Source organism: Equus quagga, chromosome 11, assembly GCF_021613505.1.
Source record: "Equus quagga isolate Etosha38 chromosome 11, UCLA_HA_Equagga_1.0, whole genome shotgun sequence".
Classification (NCBI taxonomy): domain Eukaryota; kingdom Metazoa; phylum Chordata; class Mammalia; order Perissodactyla; family Equidae; genus Equus; species Equus quagga.
In genome coordinates, this window is record NC_060277.1 from 2,046,871 (window position 1) to 2,064,008 (window position 17,138).

Sequence of the window (17,138 nt, forward strand, 5' to 3'; positions counted from 1 at the left end):
GTGCGCCCTTCCTCTCCTCTCTACTCCAGCACGCCCACGCGCGGCACTGACGGAGCACAGCTTTCAGGCTCGCAGGACGATTAGTCCGATTTCATAAGGCTAGCGAAGACTAATTGGGCGTCATAGTATATGGCTCAGTTTTCTTTTTCAGAAAATGAAAGAAAAGAGATTTTAAATAAAACTGGAGAGTCACCTGACTCATTTTAAAAATGGTATTTTTTTAACGGTAAATTAAGAAATAGTATATGTGATCTTATCTGCTACCTACCGAGGATTTCCAGATTTTTCATGTTGGGAATCTTTTTTGTTTTTTAAGATTGGCACCTAAGCTACCATCTGATGCCAATTTTCTTTTTCTCCTCCTCCGCCCTCCCCCTCCGCCGTCCTGCGGTGACGACGGTCGGTCGGCAGGACTGGAGCAGAGTGATTAGGAGGGAAGGTGGCACGAGGCGAGGGCTGACCCCCGCCGTGCCTTGCGGGCCGTGGCAGAGACGGAGTGTTAGTGAGTGGGATGGGAGCTGTGGGCGAGTTATGGGCAGAGGAACCACGCGGCTTGTGTTTCGACGGGATTGCTGCGGCTCCTGAGATGAAAACGGACTGACAGGGTCAGTGGAGGGCCGGGTGGACTAGTCGAAGGATGCTGAGGTCACATCGGGAGGAGATGCTCTGAAAGGCGGTGGCAGAGGTGGTGTGGTATTTTTTTAAGGTAGAGCTGGAAGAATTTACTAACAGGTTGACTGTCGAGAGTGATGGAAACAGAGAGTCAAGCATGATTCCAGGGTTTTGGGCCGATCAGCTGGAAGATGGAATCACCTTGATGGGAAGACAGCTGGTGGAGCGGGTTTTAAGGCAGAGGGAGGAGGTAGGGAAACTCAAGGGCTTGGTTTTGGACATGATTTCTATCTGAGACAGCAGCACATATCCTTTAAATAGCCTTTGAAAATATGTTAAATAGAGGCCAGCCCTGGTGGCCTGGTGGTTAAGTTCGGCACGTTCTGCTTTGGTGGCACAGGTTCAGCTCCTGGCACAAACCTACACCGCTCTGTTTGCAGCCATGCTGTGCTGCTGGCCCTCATACTAAAACACAGAGGAAGATGGGCACAGGTGTTAGCTCAGGGAGAATCTTCCTCAGCAAAAAATAGATATATATGTTAAATAAAGTAATATGTGTAAAGAAATTTGCCTGGTCCTGGAGGACCCTGTACTGGGTGTGACTGGAGAATTGCTGGTGGGTCTGTCCTTCCTTCCTGCCCTGGGATACATTTCCCTTAGTCTCTTCAATCATCTTCGTTATTGAACTTTTGTCACAGGCTTTCTCAAAATCCTGGTAAATTATGTCTCGTGGTTCCTTTTTGGTGACCTGCTTGGTTACGTTCTTGGAGCTGTTTGCTTCCTAACATGTGAACTTCTCAAGAACTCAGATCAGACTGTGGGTTCCAGTCACGCTCCCACGTGGTTGCTTTATGCGTGGGCTGGGCCAGCGGGTAAGGGCCTTCCTGGGCCCTGGACAGGCCACCGCGGGTCTGGTCACTTGAACTAAGGCCGTTGATTTTCGGGCGGGTCTTCCCACAGAACCGTGTGCTTCTGGAGGGCAGGGCGGTAACTGCATCTTTTGTTTACTGAGTCTTGCCTAGTACCTGATACGAGGTTAACAGTAAATGTTGACTAGGTGGGTGTTTCTCAGTAAATTTTAAGAAACTCAGCGTGTCTCTTCTCTGTTGTCTCGTCTGTGCAGCCCCAGACAGCTACAAAGTGCAGGAGAGGGGAGCGGCGGCCCCCAGCCAACCCTCCACAGCTGCCTCAGGCCAGAGTGGCAGCCGCCCAGGATCTAAACCAGGTACGAGGGGCTGCGTTTGCTGTTACCCCAAAAGCTTTAAAGGCATGCTAGGGTTGGGGAGCTGTTCCAGCCTGCCACCGAAACCCACGCTTGTGCTAGTGTGTGTGCGTTCAAGCCAGCAAGGCTTTCAAAGCCTAGGTTTTCTCCCTTCCAAGTGGAGATTCAGAGACGGGTCCTGTTTACCTCTCAGAACCCCTGGACAGTGCGCTAGTGTATGTGGATGCATTGTTCACTGTCAGGCCATGTATGAGAGGTAATAGTTTTACTATTCTGCTTGAAATGAGAGATACGACACAATTTTTTGTTCCTGTGTGCCAGCATTATTGCATATCTCTTTTGTGACTCTTTCAGAAGCCACTTAAGGGGATCTTTACACGCAGCAAAGCTGGTACAGAATCATGTTTTGTTCCCCATGCCCTGCAATGACTGTCTGCCTGCACAGTGACTTCATTTAATAGCCCCTGGTTCATGGTCTGCTCCACTCAATAATACAGAGGAGCAAACAGCTGGAAACATAACACAGACAGCTGAATGGACAGTGCAGTTGCTTCCAGGTATCCAGCAGCCATCGTGTGGACCTTGGGAGAGACGAATGTGCAGGGTGCTATAAGAGGCAACAAAGGAGGGAAAGGAGATGGAACCCCCTGTGGGGCTCCTGGAACCCTGCTTCGTGCTGAGTACAAGGCCGAAGTCACTCGGAACGGTGCATCAGTGAGAACAAACATGGAAACGACTATCTAGCCTCACAGAAAGCATTCCCCATTATATGTTGTTCTGTGCTTTATTCCCATGTCTGAAAGGTCTTGGACAGGGCAGCTAAGTCTGGCTTGTTATTTAGAAGAAAGACGCATAACAAGTACTAGTCAGTTTGCCTTTTCATTCATTCATTTATCCATCCATCTATCCGCCCATCACCCAGCCACCGTCTGATGTTTACTGAGTAGTTGTTCCATGCCTGGGCCTGCGAGAGGGACTCTCTGAGCAAAAGAACGGGTTCCGTGTCCTCCTAGGGTGTGTTCTAGTGGACATCGTTCCTTATTCTCAAGGGAACGTCCTTGTGGGGCTTTTTAGCGTGAAAACCCCATGTTTCCCCATGAGAACTGAACATGGTTTGTTCAATTCTAATTTTGTTTGTTCTGTTTTTCCCTGGTTCTCCCCATCAACCATCACTTGTAGTATCTGCCATTCTTTACTGTGCAGTTTATGCTTTTCTATCCTGATAACTCATTTATTCATCTGGTGTGAGCACTGTGTATGTACTAGGGATGTATTATTAAAAGACACAGTCCCTGCCAGCTAGTTGACAGGATGGTGGAGTAAACCAATATGCAGGTACAGGAACTTCCAGTGTGACAAGATGCAGAGTTCCTGGAGAGCACAGAGGCCAAAAAGCTTCCCACCCGACTGGCCGTCTCTTTCCAGGACCATTGGGTTTACGTGGCGAATGTCAAGTTGAGCGAGGAGACATTTCACTTCAGACTGCGTCCTTTGAGTATCTTTGTGTCTGCTGTCTTGCATCTACAAATAAGGCTTTTATTTTTGAAACCACCGTGTGATTTTCCTGTGTGTCCCTGGAGGGTGGTAGAGGAGGCTCCGTGTTGGAGGGCTAGGCTTGAGTAAAACCTTCTGATTTTATGGGATACGAGTCAGGGAACGTCTGCCTAAAGCAGTTTGTTGGTTTTCATTCTCTAGAACTTAAAAAGAAAAAAAGTGCATGCTATATTTTAGGGTATTTTGATTATTCCTGACCAAATGAAAAAGGGTCCCTTTTAACCTAGTATATTTTAGTTAAATTTCCTGCCCTCCTACCTTCTGATACTGGAGCTCTGCAACCTCTCTTTGGTTTAAAAGCATCTAATCCACATTCAGGGAGTTACTATTTGACCTTCAAACGTGGAAGGATGGCCCTTGTGGTGTTTTACGCGTTTGGACACAGGGTGTCTCCCGTTGGCCAGGAAGGACCAGAGCTCTCAGCTGTGGACGCTTGAACCCAGCCCAGTAGAGACACTTGGTAAAGTTACAGATCGTCTGTGGCTGCTGTTTCCTGAAGAAGCAGGAGATAAATGATTAGGAGTTTGACCTAATTAGAAGAGAAAATTACATTTTCTTCATGGCCTGCGTGTGCCCGGGAAAAGCAGAAACTAGTTCATGAAGAATCCCTCTTCCTTGCTCGCCGTCTGCTGCCCTCTGCCAGGTCTTTACAAGAGCCCCTGAAACTGCATTCTGCCTGGCGGTGTGTCGACAGATCTCCCTCACAGAGGAGCGCGGGAGCTGGAGTCTTCCAGCGTCTCTGTCCCTGCGTCCTGCCGTCCTGAGGACTCCACAGGGGCCATGGTGTGGAAAGGACCCCGGGTGGAGTCCAAGGCCTGGTTTGAAGCCTCAGCTCAACACTCGACAGTGCCATTTCCCTCAGCTTTCCCATTGGGAAAACAGGCACAGCAGCTCTTCATTGAATGAATAAATGCCGGGCTCGCTCCTAGGACCATTGTGAGGAAGAGATGCTAACAGATGTGAAAGTGCCTTGTGAAGCGCAGAGCCCTGGCGGAAGTGGTAGCAGTCAAGCTCCAGGCAGCTCCTGAAGAGCCTGGCAGCATGAGGGACTTTCTTGTCTTCAAGGCCTCTCTTTAGTTGAGGTTTCTGCGGGACAGGCCAGGTTTGTGCGTGTTGGCACAGACAGGACACGACGGCACTGGCGTCCGCTCTGGCAGCGGCCCCGCTCTCTGGCCCTCGTGGAAGGAGATGGAGCGCAGGACACAGGTGTGGGCGCTCTTGCACTGACGCTCTGCTTCTCATGAAACTTTCCTTCTGAGAGTTGGTCATTGATTTTATTCTAACAACGTGAGATCTGATGGGCACCTGGAATTTCTCCACGTCCAGTTATTTCCTCCACCTTGATTTCCTTCCAGGGAAAAGGGATATGAGGGTGGAAATGAGAGGGAGACAAAGAATTACAGAAAATTCTCTGTCCTTGAAACTAGTCAATTGCATTTTTACCTTTCTGAAAACTGATCTTTAAAGATAATTTTTATCAGGTTTTAGTTATTGAAACTTAAAGTTTCAATTGCTAGCATTTACAGTTTTTGAAGTCTGTTATCAAATATGAGATTGCTATTGGTCTGCCTCCTGGTGCAGGTTGATGGCAGGTTAGAGGCTCTGAAGGTTGGCTAAGGCTCTTTGCTTATTCATTCATTCAGTGAACACTTCGGGAAGATGCCGCTTCCACCAGGTGCAGCCCTGGGCCCTGGGAGCCCAGCCGGGTGCGAAACCCACCAGCTTCGGCTCCTCCCCACACCCGTTTACAGCCACCTTTAATCTGCCACAGGCATTATTGACATTCCAGCACCAAAGGGACTTTCTTACTGATGTCATCAGAAGGATGGACACAATTTAAATTGAGTACCTTTTTCACTCTGCAATTCAGTATTTTCTAGTGCCAGGTTCCCAAACCAACCAAAATCATCCAGCAAATCACAATCTCAGTGTATCTTGCACTTTATAAGTGTTCAGTAATTCTTTACTCCCTGAGATCTAATTCCAAATGAAAAGTGATTACCATTTCAGTGCTGGTCTCAGAGAAGGCGGGTGGGAGCCGCTGTGCTTTTGTAAGCATTGGCCTTATTTACGGTGTTTAACTCATGTCCTTGTGTAGTGCTATGCACGGCCTTGTTCCTCGTGTATTGTGTTACCACACGGAGTGTGGTTTGTTGCCTGTGAAGAGCATAATTTTCATATGAAATGATAGCACAGAAATCAGGCAAGCTCCGCCCTGTCCCGCACTGCCGGTTTCCCACTGTGCATCTAAAAGCAAGCGTCATGTCACATAGTTGGCCATTTCCTCCTCCCTGCAGGACCCTGGTCACCGATTCGGCCTCACAGGGTTGGCTTGAGGGGAAGAGGGTGGCGGGGTGGTGAGTGTGTGTGTCCCCTTTGTTGTTATTAAGACCTTCTTTTTAAAACTTTGTGCGAAATTTGTCACGTACTTGAAAGTAAGCTGGAAACGTCACATACTTCATATTCTCTTAATAGAGTTTATCAATATAATTTAAAGTAATTAAATTCTATAGATTTTATGTAATGTGCTTATACGGCTTTTATAAGTAAAGTTGATTTGCAAGTTTTATAATTAAATAAGTTTTTACCAGTGAGTAAACCTCGTTATTTAAGGAATTTTTTAAGTGATAAGTAGTTGTTAAAAGTCTTTCTTCCAACTTCATTTTGGCTTTTGCTCTCAGATCATCCTTTCTTCAGAATACCGTTTTGCTGTGTCAGTCGTTTCCTTTTACCAAAAACAAATGACAGCAAAACCCGCCACATGGCCCTTAACCAAGCACCCGAGGGGGCGTCCACACCCACTTTCTTGTGTCGGGAGAAAACCTTTTGGGCCAGGGCCCATATTTTCCTACAGAAAAAATATTTGAAACCTCATAAATGATAGGTAACTCTGAAAAATAATCATCATAGTGATAATTCTGTGAGGGGGTCGCATCACCAACTTTTTAAAAACCGTGCGCTAATGCAGTAAGGCGTGAAGTGCCGGCCCGTCTGCCCCCGAGGCGCCCGCCGGCCTGTAGGCTCCCCCGGGCCTCCACAGTGTCGCTCCCTGAGTGTGCAAGTTCTGTGACAGGCCTGTGGGCGCAGGGCCTCTAAATGCGTGGAGGAGGTGCCACCACGTGTCTCTAATGTTCCAGTAGGATTCTGTTTTCAACGTGAGATGTGAGAATTGTGATGTCAGTTAAGTAGAGGGGAAATACGGCCTATTTCAAGTGTAGTTATTATCAGCATCGTCATTATGTTGCTTTTTGTATATTAACAGGCAGAACAAGCCCAGTAGTGTCACCCTCGGCTGGAAGCCCCCAGTGACGTCTCACCAGAGTGTAACCCAAAGTCCCCAGCAGGCCCCGAGGCTCTGGCCCTATCACGTGCTGATCTCACTCTGCTCCAGTGGCTTGGGTCTCCCTGTCGTTTCTTGAACACGTTAGGTACTTGCAACCTCAGGGCCTTTGCACTTGCCTTTCATCTCCTGGAATGTCTGCAGGGGTAGCTCCCTACCCTCCATCAGGTGTTTGCACCTAAAAGTCACCATGACAGTTAGACTTCCCGGGGCCACTGTCGGCATGTTAAACGTCCCCTTCCTGCCGTTCACAGTCCCCTTTATTGCTTCGTTGTCTCTTTAGCATTTATCTCAGTCTCATGTTCTGTATGTCTTACTTATTTATCCTGCTAATTAAATTTTCCCTGAGTTGAAAGCAAACCCCATTTGGTCGGTGGAGGTTTCTGTCTTTCTGTTGACTGCTTCCTCTCTAGCACGTGGACAGCCTGGGCACCACAGTGTGCAGGGTGAGCACCGAGTGAGTGACTCTCCTGAGACTGTCACGTGCTGGGCACGCGCTAGAGCTGTTAGAAGTGTTGTTTTATTAAATCCTTACAGCGATGGGAGATGGGTTCTGTTTTATCCTCATTTTGTAGGTAATAAGTGAAAACCCACGAAACCCATGGCAGAGCTGAAGGTTGGAGAGGTGGGTAACAGCCCAGTTTACACAGCGAGTGAGGACAGCACAGGGCTCGAGCTCAGCCTGGCCAGAGCAGGGCTCAACGTCTCGCTGGTGAACGTGTGTTCAGTGTAAATTCACTTAGCTCTCTGCTTGTTGTGAAGGAACAGACTTTCTCAGCATAAAAATAGTGGAAGTTCAGTAGCTTTAGGAACACAAAACATCATACATATTTTTTGATGAAAATAGCCAAAAGGTTACTGTTACGTTATATTTGTACATAATGGGTTTTTTTTTTTTTGGCTGTACCTCTTTTTTTAAAATTTTCTTCCAATTTTATTGAGATATAATTGACACAAAGCACTGTGTAAGTTTACGGTGGACAGCATAATGACTCGACTCACATCTGTTGTGAAATGATTACCCCAGTACGTTTAGTTAACATCCGTCATCTCATATAGATACAAAAAAAGGGTTTTTTTTCCTTGTGATAAGAGCTCTTAGGATCTACTCTCTTGTATCATGTTTATAAATAGAATAAAGATGCTTGAGCAAAAACGCTTGGGAATTCTCAGAGAAATTGTGATCAAGCGTGTTGCTGACACTGCAGCCCCGCGTCTAATTGTCGGAAGACGTGTGGGGATGTCTCATCCGTCAGTCGCTGCACAGCAAGGTGTTCATCACGCATGTCTCTATGACCCCTTCTTTAACCTGCTGCTCCTCTGTGTTCTCCTCTCGTTTCAGACCCCCCGCCTGTGCTGCGCGTGGATGACCGGCAGCGGCTGGCCCGGGAGCGCCGTCAGGAGCGAGAGAAGCAGCTCGGTACCCTCGCCTCGTTGGTCTTTCGGGGACCCTAGGGGGGAGGTTCCTTCTCCTCTAGGATGGTGGACAGACAGACGGATGGTGTGGTGGTGGCCGTGCTCTGTCTGTTGTGTGCCCTCCCCAGTTCACAGCTTCCTTGTGAAACAGAGTTTAGTATGAGAGAAGCATGGGACTGAATTTTCAGCAACAGGAAAGTCCTGCCCGGGATTAGGGTCGTTTTCACTGCCGCTTGTATCGTGGTCACGGTTGGCTGTGGCAGTGGACGAATGTGTCTGTAGAGGCAGAATGGCTCAGCTCACATTTTACACCTAAAATGATATGAGCACATAGAGCATATGGCTCTTTTTACGTGAACAGTTAGGAGCCTGTGCGCTGCCAGGTGCGTCCTGCTTTCTGTGTTAAAATAATGCTGCCGTTGAACGCGTAGACAGATGCGGCCAGTACGCTGCCTGGAAAAGCACGAGCCCTAGGGCTGAGCGTCTGATTTTCCTTCTGCTGCCTAAGGCCCTCGCAAAAGGTGAGCAAGTGCAGTGTTTGCCACACGACCCCCTCGCCAGCAGAGTCATGGGAAGAGCTCCCCAGGAGGCCGAGGCCAGAGCTCTCCGCAGTCACCGTCCTCCAGAACATAGAGCGAGGACGCTGCCGCCACCTCCTCCTCACTTGCATGTCGTTTGTGCAGAGTTGCTAAACAGGAGCCTCTCCTTGTGCGCTTTGGGAAGATGAGTGTCTGCTCCACGTGGCTCCGAGTTTGCAGGGTCTGGGTAGTTTAAGACTAGAGCCAACTTAGGTTGCCACAGTCTTTCCAGTGCATGACCCCTAACTTTTCTAGAGTTCAAGTGCGTTTTGTTGAGTTAATGTTTCCACTGGGGAGCCCAGCTCCTCTATCGCATCTCTGTTTTTATTCTTATTCAAGAACCCAAATTTGTGAAATTCACTGGAAGCTGGTTTTCAAAAGTCTGTTGACGTTATTTACAGTCTTCCGACATGCTTCTGTCTGTCCCTTGCCATCATGGTCGTATGAGGTCGTTTCTTCTGCTGCCAGGGTTTTTTCCACACAGATTTCAGTGACTTGCAGGAAGTGGACAGGCTGCATTGTTTTCTGTGCGTACAGTTGGAGTCACTGTCCCTGACAGTGTCCTGCGGCTGGTAGGTTCCCGGGGAGCAGGGCTGTCTGTGGCCTCGAGGGTTCCCTCTTTCCTGGAATGCTCTACAGTCTGGAGCTTTTCTTCCGTGAACTGTGCCCACGGCTCCCTAGTCAGGGCTGCTTTGACAAGTGGATCAGAACTGAGAAAGGGGGAAAAGGAAGAGATTCCAGATGAGCAAAAAGAAGGAACTGACTCCTGTTCTGGGGTGGTTGGTATTTGGGCTGGTTTTGGATACATGCAGGAATTAGCACTCCTGCCTCCCCTCTCTCCTGCCCTCCGCATCCCAGCATCCCACCCGCTGGGTCAGGTCTCACACTGTTAACGTCTCCTTAGAGCTGGAATGCAGACTCACATCTGCTTGAGGAAGAGCAGCTCCTGAGGGTCAGGACACGACTCCTTTATGATTCAGATCCCATCGGGAGTTAGCTTTGACACATTAACACACACCTTTCCGTTTGGGTTTCTGTGTCCTTCCAAGCCAAGCGTTGTTAGTTTGTTTTGTGGAAAATATGAATATGCTGGTCAAACAAAAGTGATTTCACTTCTTATGTTATAAGGTTGTAAGACCCAGAGCTTTGAGCCTGCAAATTCTCCCTACAAATTGCCCGGCTTTGTGTGTCAAGGGGCTAGATTTTTTTCTTAAGATGTAGCCACATATTTCAGTTCGTATCGTTGGTGCAGAACATGGCTTGTTAATTTGTGTATTCAGACGTTTCGTTGGCCAGGTACAGTGTTAAAAGTGAGTAAAGGCTGAGATGCAGCCCTCAGGCTGCCTGCACTCTAGACAAAGACATGGGCGGCATAGAAGGAGTGTGCATGAGGGGTGCTGAGGACCCACAGGAGCCCCTCCCCCACCTGGGGCTGTCAGGTGCCACCTGAGCTTCCAGCTGGAGGATGAAGGGGAGTCATCTGGGGGCAGAAGAACAGGGACTGCAGGGCGGTGATGCAGGGATGGGTGGAAAAGGCGTTTGGTGACAGACCCGGCTGTGACTCAGATTGTCAATGGCTCTAAGTGATCTTCAGATTATTGTACTGTCCTATTATCACAACTTGACTTTTTTGGTGAGCCAGCATATAATGTGCAGAGTTTTTCTCTTTCTTCTTACCCCTGCCATGGTAAATATCATAATTTTTCTTAATTCTGACCTCACCTGTTTTTTTGTTATTGAAAATCATAATCTTAATGAAATACAATTCTAATTTTTATTTTTTCTTTGTACTAATTGCATTTGCTCTTTAAATTCTAAAACAACATCTTTTTGCCTGTTCTTTTCCACTTAGACTGTCATGGTGGACACTAAGTCGTGAGAGGGTTCCTTCAGTCTTCCTAAATACACAAACATACGTGCAAGTGCACATGCAAACGTTTGTAAAAGAGTCATCTAAAATCCAGCGTGTCATTTAAGCTGTCCCTTAGAACACATAAGGGTGATTGCTGAAAAGTCTTTAGTCCTCAGAGAAAATCCAAGAGCACACCTGACGAGCTCCCCATAAACTGTGCTCTGCAGAAGCTGCAGTGGCAGTGGGATATTTGAAGAGGGGGCGCTGTCACTGAATAGCAGATCCTTGGACCGTGCTCTTTTGAAAACAAAAAACAATTGGTAATACCAACTGTTACCAAGCTTTCAAACTTTAAAATTTTCCAAGTTAAAAAACAATTGGGATACATTCCAGAAATTTCAACAAAGCAAAGTTTAAAATGATTGGCCGGTGAAGTTGATGGTTCACTGTTGGATGTAGGTTGAAATTAACATTGAAATCATTAAAGATTTTTTAATCCACATTTTTTATAAAGCAAGGCGGAAAAGGAGAGTAAAGGTCTTTCTGTTTTGTTTTTGTTGGTGTATCGTATTTGTACTGTTTTGCAAATGAGAGGAGCTATTAATAACTTTCTGAGGGTTAAATCTCGGAGTCGTTCTTTAATGCTCTTGTGGTGGGATTATGCCATGCGCCTGCCTTCTACACTGTCTTTCAGTTTATCACGTGAAGTCACACATAGCTCTTCTGTCTGTCTGCTGGAGCGTATATACCCTGAAAGCTGTGGTTTTCTGCCTTAGCTGCTTTACACGTGGAGCAATCTCTCAGCCACTGTTTCAGCTGATTCTGTCCAGGCCATTCCTTCAAATTCCCTTCTCTGGACTTCTGCATCTTTCTCACTTTCTCTTCTAAGCTTCGATCGTGTTTTTCTCTGGGCGGGGAATCGTACTTGTTCTCCTGGTTTCAGCTCTCCTTTTCCGATGGTCTGGGTTCCACACTTACAGCCACTCAGAGGACAGCAGATGCCTTCCTCTTATCAAAACTCAACTTCTCTTCCACTCAACTGTTCACCAGCTTTCACTGTAAAACTGACTCCTCTGGGTAATGTCTGTGTCCAAATCAATTGTACCAATATTTCTCTGGCCCCAAGAAATTATTTCTTTCGGCTGTTTTTGATGGTTCTGCTGTTGGTAGAGGCTCTGGCATCTTTCTGACCACGCAGTTTAGCAATCGGATCTCTTGCAGAATAAAGCATTCTCTCTTTTGGTGGCCCAAACTTGTGCACTGACTCGTCTCTACCCTGGCCTGTGAGCTGCTCATAGCCACCAGTAGTCAGTCTGGACTCAGCCTGCTCCTCTAGCTGGGGCTTCAGCTGTCTCTAGCCCGGTGTGTAGGTGAAGTTGCCACACTCTATCCCTAAATCCATTTAGTCTCAAGACTAGCTGACCTCTGTCTACAGCATAAATCTCAACTCCATGCCTTTAAATTTGCTGCCTCTGCTGTCATCCTAGACCAGGCCTTAATAAATTTTTTTATCTTAATCATAAACTGTCTGTTGGGTGCCCTTCATTCCTCCAGCCCCGTCTCAGTTAGTACCACTCCTTCTTTCTAGGCTTCTAGTCTTCGTGATCTTTCCCCTCTAGGAAATTGTATCGTTTTCTCACTGTGTATTAGATCGGGTGTCGTATTTTAGCTCATTCTAGTGCTGTCTTATCCTCTACTGAACTTTTCCTAATGGATTATATATAACTCCCTGGTTGTGTGTATTTTAAGCTTTTAAAGGGTATGACCATAGTTTTCTAATTCTTTATATCCCAATACATCCCAAAGCACTAAGTATAAAACAGAGGTGTAATAAATGTTAGCTGACTTTTCCTGATTATATTCTAGTCTTTAAATATTATTAATAAATAATAATAATGTCTGAGCACTAACTATGAGCCAAGCAATGTTCTGAACACTTCACTGTGTATTATCACATTAAGTAGCAAATTAACACAGTGGTTATACTTATGGTGTGGGCCTGCCATAGATGCTAATGTAAGTTGTTTTAGAATGCCCTTTGTTTTATTTTTAAAATATATTGTGATAATTTAGCATAGGAAGGAACTGAGAGAATATAGAAAACTGGAGTAGTTAATAGACCCTTTTTTCTTTGTGCTATATCGCTACTTAAGCATGATTTTAATATGTAGAGGATCACCAAGATCCAGTTAAATTCCTCCATGAGTGGAGATGCTGTGAGGGAGAGAGCCATCCCTGTGCTCTGGGTGCGGGTGGTGGACCAGTGGAGACGCTGTGAAGGAGAGAGCCATCCCTGTGCTCTAGCTGTAGCTGGTGGATCTTCTGGAGTTTCAGAGCTGGGCATGTATCGGACCCTCTTGTGGAGGCGAGGCTGTTCTCCTACCTCCTACAAGTGAGGTGCCCGGGTGCTGTGCTCACTCTCCACTTACACACAACAGGAGGGGAAGAGGGGAGTGTGGAGCAGTTGGTGACATGTTTTCGAGAAAATTTCATGGCATTGATCATTTGTTAGCCTCGGACTCCATTAAGAGTAATTCTGTTTGAACTTAGAATAGATCCTGTTTACTAATTTCTCTTCAGAGACTTTTCCAAGGCTCAGAGCATGTAGAATTTATGCAGCAGTATAAATTTTTGACTCTAGGTAGCTTAAAGTGAAGCTAACCACCTCCTCTCTCTTTTTTTTTTTTTAAACTCTTTCATGCTACTTTAATTCGTGTATTCATTCAACTAACATTTAATGTGTGGTTACGTTGATCCAGCGATTCCGCAGATACTGAAATGAAAGTGGTCAGTTTCCTAACCGCCTAGAATTTGCACAGCTCTGCCCTCCGCCTGGAAGGTTGCTCTGAGCTGTCCCCGTGGTTGTTGCCTCTCCTCCTGCAGATGTTGCTTAAGTGCCGTCTGTTCAGTGAGGCCTTCCCGACCCCTCACTCACACACGCGGCTGCCCCAGCCTGCACGTTCTGGTTCCCTCCATGTCGCTGTCAGCGTCAGAGTACCTGCATGTTTTGCTTGTTTACTGTCTGCCTGCCCTCCCTGGAACGCAGGCTCCATGAGATAACAGGCTTGTGTCCTCCTTTCATTTCCGTAGCCCAGTACCTAGAGCTGGGCCTGGCACAGAGTCGGTGTCCATAAGTTGCTTGCGGACTGTTGCATGAATGTACGCCTGTGCATTTTAGCATAAGCAGAGGTGAACGCAGCAGGATACTGCCATTGAGCTAAGACATTACCAAATTACTGGGTCATACCTGCCCTTACAGTAGCTCAAACAAGTCTTAAATGCTTAAGCATTTTCTCAGTTAGATGAGCAAGGACACAAAGGTAATCTATAGAATAGTTGTGCCTTGAAACTGCTTTTTGTTCAGAGATGTTGTAAAACTGAGTCCTACAATATGTTGACAAAGTTCGAGAGACTGTTGCCGGGCCGTTTAGCAGACAGATGGTCTCCTGTGTTTAGGGAGATGCAGGCTTTCCCTTTTTGAAAATGACAGAGATTAAGTTTGAAGTATTGCTGTGTATTCGTAGTTGCATTCCCAACTGCGCTCTCTGGGATTCTGTAAAATCATGAAAGATTATCAAAGAATTTTATCATTGACTCATCTAGCTCTTGAAGAAAAATCTGAACTTATAAAATCTATCATTCAATTGGTTCATACTGGGTTTGTAGCTAAGTTCAAAGCTGCACAAGAAATCTATCATAATGTCGTATATTAGAAACAACAAGATAATATAAAAAGGATTTTGACCTTCAAACAAGTGTCGGTTAAATTATATGTAACCGATTAGAGTCGTCAGTGAAGCTGCCCCTGATTCCACACGTCACATTATGGGACTCGGGCAGTCACTGGTTTTGACGAGACTAACCACAAAAAACAGGGGCTTTGGGAAAGCAGTCGTCTGTGCAGTTTCAGTGCCTAAAACTGATAGATCTGTGGTCAAGCTTGGCATCCAGTCACCTAGAGTTGTCACTTAATGAACATAGTGTTCAAAAGCTCCTAAGGCGGCCGGGCAGGTTGTGAACAGCTAAGGGATCTGGTGCGCCCCATGGAAGGGGTGTGGACGTGGGCACACACCAGAGCCGATGAACCGTGAGTCAGCTCGGGGTAGGTGGCTCCGAGGCCGGGGCTTTAATGAGATGAATCATCTCGACTAAACACCATTCTTTGTTTCTCACGAGTTTACTCTGCCTTTGAGGCTGAAGATCAAAAGATCTTAATACCTGGAAAGTAAGAGGTCTTGTGAACAGATGATGGTAAAGGCCGAGAGTGGCATCAGAAGATGAGATCCTCACTTTGGATGACCACCCTGTCCCGATCTACAGGAGGGTCTTAGTCGTGGGGAGGTGTTCCAGGTCATGTCTTTAGCATAATGGCTCATTGTTGGCCTCTGGAGTCAGACAGTCGAGAGTGGGAGTTCCAGTTCCACGCTGACGTCTTGTGAGCTGGCAGGCAGCTTTCCTCGCTCCTCAGGCCTCAGACTTCTCGTCGTAAAGTCAGTTTAATAGCAGAGTCTACCTCATAGAGTGGCTGTGAAGATAGTGCTGTAAATCGCTCGTGTCAGCACAAAGTAAGAGCTGGAGACATCTCCTGATGATGCTGGAGACAGAGATGAGGATGGGAGCTCACGTGATTCCACAGATGCTGACTTGGATGCCTGGGACCGGGGAAGCTAGGGGGAGCTGCAGAGAGGGGCGCCGGTGCTTCCTGGTCCGGCAGGGGGGGCTCGGTAAGGCAGCCAGGTGGAGAGGGGGCAGCATTCTGTGAGGACGGACAGTGGGGCGGGGCTGAGGCAGTAACAAGAGGATCCTGGACCTGATGGTCGCCACAGTTGGGGTGCAGGGTCATGTGTATGAAGGTGCGTGATCATGCGGCCTGTCTAAGGAGTTGAGCAGGGAGCAGCGGCGAGCTGACAGGTTTTCATGCAGGACCATGACATCAGTTGGGTTTTGGGGGAAGATGTCTCTGAGAACAGTATGGATGTGGTGTAAAGAGGAGGAAGACTAAACCTCAGAAGAAGTGAGAAAGGAGTGAGGCTTAAACACAGGAGTTACAGAAAGGTTGGAGCGAGACACTGAGTGTGAGAGACGGCTCAGGTGCAGGCTCGGTTGTCGGCTGTGTGGAGCTGGGCTGGAGCGTGTGTGAGGGAGAAAGTGGGAGACCCAGAGGAGTCTCACTGTGCAGACCCCGTGGGGGTCGTGAGTCTGGAATCAGACGTGGAAGACACAGTGGCCCTGGGTTGAGGTGGGACAAATATGCAGATACTGAGTGAGGTTACGTGGTGGCTGCCGGGGCTGTCGGGTGGGATCAGGCAGCAGACGGGAACGTGCAGTGTGTTGAGAAGACGGGCTTTGGGGTCAGAGTGCAGCTCTGCCGCTTCTGGACCAGGTCGCCTTGGGAGAGCTGTTCACCTCCTTTGGGTTTTCTCCTCACTTGGTCAATTCCGTTGTGTCTGGTAGTAATGTTCCTATGTTTATTACGTTCTTGTTTTCATTTGCTTGGTGGCTGTTGGCTCATTCTTGCTTCTAGTGCTTCCTTTGACACTGTTTTAGGTTTGTTTCTTTTCAACAACGTAACTGGGTGTTTGTTTTTGGCCTGGTCTGGAAGTCTCAGTCGTAACGAATAGGCTTGATTTTGTTCCTTTTAGCTTGTCTTTTAGACTTTGTTTTCTCCCTTGTTGTGGGAGGGGCTGGGCGGGTGGGGTGTCAGGGCTGGAGTGATGCGGGATGCAGGACTCGGCTTCTCGACGGTGACGTTGTGCTGTGAGTGTCCACACGTTGGTGGGAAGCTTTTCGTTCCCGTGTTTTGACCATTAAATGAAATTCGTCTTTCCCATACAGATGCTCGTATTTTTCCGCTCCGCAGCCCCCTTCCTAGGGTTGATGAGCTCGGTTAAGCCATTAGATTCCTTTTTTCCCCAAGAATTATTATTTAGCACATATAGTCAATCACTGTTTTCACAGCAACATGAAAATGAAATTTATTTGAATGTAAGTAATGACAGTAATTATTGAGATAAAGGACAAAGATTAAAATTTAACATTCAAAGTCAAAACAAAAAGAAACCTGATATAATCCCACACGCATCCTCCAAGGTAAACGGAGAAACCGAGTCCTGGGAGTTAGCTGAAAACGCCCTGGATAACATCTTGTCCCACTCTTCAGTTTAGAACTCGGACAGGCGAGCTGATTTTCCCAAGGTCACACAGAATTAGTGGCAGAATTAAGACCTGTTTTCTGATTCTTCATGCTGCTGCTGGCTGCCCTGGTGCCCGAGTTACCTGCAGCCTCTTCCTGTCTTTGCATATCTGGATGTGAAGCTGACGCAGCTGCTGTGTGTGGCTCAGAGGCTCCTGCTCACCCTGCTGTCTTCTCTGACTGTTGCGCTTCTTTCCTTCACGTGGTGCTGAAATGTTCTCCGCCCACACAGGCGTGAGCTGCTCAGAGGACCAGGCTGGGCACTCAAGTGGGACAGGGACGGAGGGTCTGCCGGCCCGGGCTACACGTCTGAGCGCTCTGTCGTCCCTGCGTTCTCCCGTCTGAGCGCTCTGTCCTCCCTGCGTTCTCCC

The 17,138-nt window shown here is 47.4% G+C and overlaps 1 protein-coding gene across 7 annotated transcripts in view; it reads left to right on the top strand.

Annotated features, from left to right (window-relative positions):
- MAP7 (microtubule associated protein 7) overlaps positions 1-17,138 on the top strand; it is a 126,184-nt gene that overhangs the window by 64,376 nt on the left and 44,670 nt on the right. For all 7 annotated transcript variants that reach the window (XM_046675385.1, XM_046675386.1, XM_046675388.1 and 4 more), the window contains exons 2-3: positions 1,736-1,837; positions 8,071-8,148. In XM_046675385.1, the coding sequence (XP_046531341.1) occupies positions 1,736-1,837; positions 8,071-8,148 (180 nt within the window). The remainder of the gene's footprint in view (positions 1-1,735; positions 1,838-8,070; positions 8,149-17,138) is intronic.